Raw genomic sequence first — 5,889 nt, 5'->3', positions numbered from 1 at the left:
AGGGTCCTCGCTGACTCCAGGGACGTCTGGGCTGTCCTACGATATGCCTGTAGGAATTTTGCAAGAGGAGACCCTGTGAGCTGCTGTATGGGAATTACAGACCTCATGTATTTTTCCTTTGGATCACATCGTCCTTCCTAGAGTCCAGTCTCAACCAATGGGAGGATCTAGCCATGATGAGACGAGAAATTTACTCCGGCAGTTACTAGGCACCTACATATTTGCGCTGACGTGACCTAACCGACGCACGCGCCGCGGGGCGTGGTCGGTCCCCGTCTTGGGCCATCTGGGAAGCTGAAGGAAGGAGCATGCGCGGAAGCGTTTAAGCGTGAGAGGTGAAGGTGCGGCTCCCGGGCTATGGCGGAGGAGCAGGGCCAAGATGAGGACCTGGGTCCTAAGCCGTCCGTGTTGTTTCTGCACCCGGACCTGGGTGTGGGCGGCGCCGAGCGGCTGGTTGTAGACGCAGCCCTGGCGCTGCGGGCGCGCGGATGTAGCGTGAAGATCTGGACTGCGCACTACGACCCCGGCCACTGCTTCGCGGAGAGCAGCGAGCTGCCGGTGCGCTGCGCCGGGGACTGGCTGCCTCGCAGCCTGGGCTGGGGCGGCCGCGGCGCCGCTATCTGCGCCTACGTGCGCATGATCTTCCTGGCTCTATACGTGCTGTTCCTTGGCGACGAGGAGTTCGACGTGGTAGTGTGCGACCAGGTGAGGTGGCCACGACCGGCCCTCGCCGCCCCTCTTTTTCTCACTACGGAGCGCGCGCCGCATGACCTCTGCTGACCTCTCCCTGTCTGTGGTTCGGAAAGATCGGAACTGATCTGGAGAGATCAAAGTGGGAGTGAGACTGTGGTTCTCAAACTTTAGTGTGGACCCGTTAAAGTGGCAGATTGCTTGGCCCCACCCTCAGGTGTTTTCATCCTGGGCCCCTGAGGTGGGGCCCCGAAATCTGCATCTTCACTGGATCATCGGGAGATTCTGAAGCATATGGGCCTTGGTGCTCTCTCTAAGAAACGCAAGCATTAGAAGTCAGCCTTCAGTCTTGTTTTGTATGTCTTCCCTGTTTTGCATTATTTCTCTCAACACTAGTTCCAAGCCACATGCATCCCACTGTAGCATTTGCTGTCAGGCCACTCCGCTCCTCAGCAGTGTCATGTGTTTAATGAAACCCTAAGCTAAACATGTCATGTCTCTATTAAAACTTTAACATGGCTCCCCATTAGTCTTTGGAGAAAAGTCCAGGTTCTTTACCTTGGTAGATAATGTCCACCTGGATCTGGGCTCTAGCTATTCTAGACTCTTTCTGTGTTTTGTTTTTTTATCCCCAAAAATATTTATTTTAAAAAGTAACACTCAGGACTAAAAATTCAAATAATAAGAAAGACTAGAATGTAAAAGCCCCATTCCAGTTCCACTCCCTAAAGATAGCCACTGTTAACAGTTTCTTCTGTATGCTTTCAGAAATTGTCTGTGGCTATACCAGCATATTATGTCTGTTCATAGACATATTTTATTTGTAATAATTAGGATTATGACACACCTACTATTGGACAACTTGCTCTTTTTCACCAAAAATTTTTACTTGAGACATCCTTACATATCAATATTAGAGATTCACTTCATTCTTCATAGTGGCTGGAAAATTTGCTTTTGTTTGACTGTACCATCATTTATACATTCTTCTGCTAAAGGACAGTATCAGTGTGACCAGTTTTTTGTGAATAGATCAGTGTTGTAATGAACATCTTTATGCCTTTTTTTTTTGTACTTCTGCAAGCATAGCCTTTGAAATTCATAATAATAAAATTGGTAGGTCAAAATTGGTAGATCAAAGAGTTGTACATCTTAAATGTCAATAGCTTTTGCCAAATTTGCCTTCTGTCATTCTACTATTCTGTCATTCTACTCTCCCACAGTGATAGAGCCTGTTACTCCATGCTTTTGTTCACATTGGATGTTATCAGCATTTTAATCTTTGCCAAACTAATAGGTGGAAATGGCATCACGTTTGTATTTGTATTTGTTTAATTATTACTTCTGAGTTACTTTTGATCATCCTTGCTTGTGTACAAGCTATTTCTTTTTGCGAAACGTGGACATTTACCAAATATCCTGCATGTGTAAAATTAGTAAGCATGAGGCAGCTGAGACTGTAGTGGATAGAGAAAAAACCGAGCTTGGAAGTGGGAGACCTGAATTCAAGTTCCATATCAGCTATTTTCTAAGTAGCTTTGGATAAATCCCTCAATATCCCTAAAGCTCACCTTTTTCAGGTGTTAAGTGAGCCGGAGATTGACTTGTAAAGATTACCCAACAGGAAAGTCTCTAGTAATGACTATGGTTAACATTTCAATAAATACTGAGAACATAGTGTGTACTAAATTCTTACATGTTTTACATGCACCAGTGCATCTAAAAATGACAAAAACTATATGGGTTTTTTTTTTTTAACTGGAATTGTCACCAATTTACAGAAGAAGAAACTGAGGCCCAGAGAGAGAGGTATATTACTTGGTCATGGTCACACAGCTAGCTAGTAGAGCTGAAATTCAAACCCTGTCAATCTTGATTCCAGAGCCTACATTCTAAACTACTATAGTTCATCCATTCACTTCCTTAGGACGAGGAAGATACTGGAGTGGCTCTGTCCAGTGTGGTAGCCACTAGCCATAGGTGGCTGTTGAGCACTTGAAATGTGGCTAGTCTGAACTGAGATGTGCAGTAAGTGTAAAATACACATCTGATTTTAAAGATTTAATGTGAAAAAGAAACAATAGAAGATCTCATCAACGTTTTAAGTATTAATTACATTTTGAAGTGATAGTATTTTAGATAAAATACATTAAAATTAATTTAACCTTTAAGAAGTTGTTAGTGTAGTGACTAGATTTTTATTTCCATTGGACAGTGCTGTTCTAGAGGAAAGCACTGGACTTGCAGCTTTAAATATTTAGCACATATCCAGAAACTGTCTGCCAGCTTTCTGTATACCAGGCATTGTACCAGGTGAGAGTCTGGGGGCACACAACACAGAACCAGACATTGCCCATGAAGGGCCCACAGACTAGCAGGCAGGGTAGGTATCTGTTTCTTTGATTTGGTTGAAGTTTAGTTGACCAGTCACTTCATCTGCTGTTGATTTTTGCTTTGGCTAGGTGTCTGCCTGTATCCCAGTGTTCAAGCTGGCCAGACGGCGTAAGAAAATCCTGTTTTACTGTCACTTCCCAGATCTGCTTCTCACCAGGAGAGATTCTTTTATTAAACGCCTATACAGGGCCCCAATCGACTGGGTAGAGGAATACACCACAGGCATGGCAGACTGCATCTTGGTCAACAGCCGGTTCACAGCTGCCATTTTTAAGGAAACGTTCAAGTCCCTGTCTCACCTAGACCCCGATGTCCTCTACCCATCTCTGAATATCACCAGCTTTGATTCAGCTGTTCTTGAAAAGCTTGATGACATAGTCCCCAAGGGGAAAAAATTCATACTCCTCTCCATCAACAGATATGAAAGGAAGAAAAATCTGACTTTGGCACTAGAAGCCCTAGTAAAGCTGCGTGGAAGATTGTCATCCCAAGATTGGGACAAAGTTCATCTGATCATTGCAGGTGGTTATGATGAGAGAGTCCTGGAGAATGTACAACACTACCAGGAATTGAAGAAAATGGTCCAGCAGTCTGACCTAGGCCAGTACGTGACTTTCCTTCGGTCTTGCTCGGACAAACAGAAAATCTCACTCCTCCACGGCTGCATGTGTGTGCTTTACACACCAAGCAATGAGCACTTTGGCATCGTTCCCTTGGAGGCCATGTACATGCAGTGCCCAGTCATTGCTGTTAATTCAGGCGGGCCCTTGGAGTCCATTGTCCACAGCGTCACAGGGTTTCTGTGTGAGCCTGACCCAGTTGACTTCTCAGAAGCAATAGAAAGGTTCATCCATGAACCTTCCTTAAAGGCCACAATGGGACTGGCCGGAAGAGCCAGGGTGAAAGAGAAGTTTTCCCCTGAAGCATTTACAGAACAGCTTTACCAATATGTCACCAAGCTGCTGGTATAATCAGATTTTTTTCAGGTGTTTATGCTGTATTCATTAACATCACATTTGTAGATTGTTGACCCAGTTTTGAAACCAAAGAAAAAAAGCCTAGTATCTAGGGCAGAAGAGATTTTTTTTTTTTAACATACTTGAATCTTAAATCTGAATCACCTTCCTGTACCCCCATATCTCCCAGTCTGCTTTTTTAGAAAAAGATAGTATCTTTTAGGCTGTAATAATTCTGAGTCTTACAATGTTGATTAAGATATAAATATGGTACAATTTCACATTCAGCAGAATATTTTAATTATATGTTCTCTAGATTGTTGCTGTACGAATAAATTTTGAGTTATTTTGTGCCTTATTTGGTTTTAACACTTTAAGTGTATCATCATCAAAGTTGATTAATTTGGCTTCATAGTGTAATGAGAAGACACTTACTGTAGTTTCCAGAATCAGTCCACCTCAGTGTTCAGTGACCTCTGTTAGGAAATTTTTGTTAGTCATACCTTTGCCTGGATCCATAGCAAGAATGCTTTGTATTTTTTTTTTAACAAAGATGATTTGTTGTGTTTTTGCATACAGACATGACAATAAATGATGTTTATCATAGGAAGAGACAAAATACTAGATTTTGGCCTCTGTGATCTATGGTGGTGGTGTTAGGACTGTAGACAGCCAAGCCTGAATCAGAAACTAGAGTTAACTGGATATTGGAATGAATGGCTATTGTCACGTGTGCAGTGTGCATCTTGGTTAGGGTTTGTTTCCTAGTGTTATCTGAGTCATTAGCTTCATTAATATTTGTGTTTTATTAAGTAAGCGCCTGCTAAGTGTAAGAGACAAGTGCTTTTTTTTTTTTTTTTTGCGGTATGCGGGCTCCTCACTGCCGTGGCCTCTTCCGCCGCGGAGCACAGGCCCCGGACGCGCAGGCTCAGCGGCCATGGCTCACGGGCCCAGCCGCTCCGCGGCACGCGGGATCCTCCCGAACCGGGGCACGAACCCATGCCCCCTGCGTCAGCAGGTGGACTCCCAACCACTGCGCCACCAGGGAAGCCCGACACAAGTGCTTTTTATCCTTCAAGGCCTGCCTCATGCCACTGCTGTGAAACTTTCCTTGACCCTCTACCCAGCTCCCGAACTGGAAGTGACCTTCCCCTTCCACTTTCTCTGACCTTCTGGTGGCACTGACCAGTCTTAGAGTTCATTATTTACCTATTGGTCTAAGTACAAATAAACATAAAGCACTTTCCCACATATCCTTAAAGCTAAATTCATTTTTAGAAATAGCAAAGATCACTAGCCAAAGGTTCCACATTAATCAACTCTAAGAGCACAGACTTGAGAGCCTAACAGCCTGTGTGACTTTGGGCAAATCGCTTAATGTCTGGGCCTCAGCTTCTTCATCTGTAAAGTGGAGTAACTACTCTTGTACTTTCCTCATAGGGTGGTTGTGATGGATTACCATAATATATGTAAAGTACTAAAAATAGTAGTTGGCATATAGTATGGGCTATATAAATACTAGCTATTTTGCAATTTAGGGTTATCAAAAATCAGCTCTCGAAGTTCCGTGTGGTTTCGTGCTGCACTACTATATTGTTCTTTGGGGTTCTTTAGAGCATGAAGTTTCAGGTTGTGATTTATCACGTCAGTATATACCACAGGAGTATTTTATTTTATTTTATTAATGTTTAAATCACTACCAAATTTAATGTTGTCAGACTTAGTATTCATTAACATTTCATTACATTTAGAAAGATTGCATTCTTGCAGGAGCATTTTAATGAAATGAAATGACTGTACCAGTAAGGAGTTCACTAAAACGAGAGTGTCAGGTTTATTGAGTCTTTTA

The 5,889-nt window shown here is 43.1% G+C and overlaps 1 protein-coding gene across 1 annotated transcript; it reads left to right on the top strand.

Annotated features, from left to right (window-relative positions):
- The first annotated feature begins 280 nt into the window (after positions 1-280).
- On the top strand, positions 281-5,664 carry ALG2 (ALG2 alpha-1,3/1,6-mannosyltransferase). Its single transcript, XM_079926283.1, has 2 exons — positions 281-705; positions 3,153-5,664. The coding sequence occupies exons 1-2, from the start codon at positions 358-360 to the stop codon at positions 4,053-4,055; spliced, it is 1,251 nt and encodes a 416-aa protein (XP_079782409.1). The 5' UTR covers positions 281-357; the 3' UTR covers positions 4,056-5,664.
- The last annotated feature ends 225 nt before the right edge of the window (positions 5,665-5,889 follow it).

This window comes from Stenella coeruleoalba (genome assembly GCF_951394435.1).
Source record: "Stenella coeruleoalba genome assembly, chromosome: 7".
Lineage (NCBI taxonomy): Eukaryota > Metazoa > Chordata > Mammalia > Artiodactyla > Delphinidae > Stenella > Stenella coeruleoalba.
The sequence above is the reverse complement of the archived record's forward strand: the minus strand, read 5'-3'. Positions and strand labels throughout refer to the sequence as shown.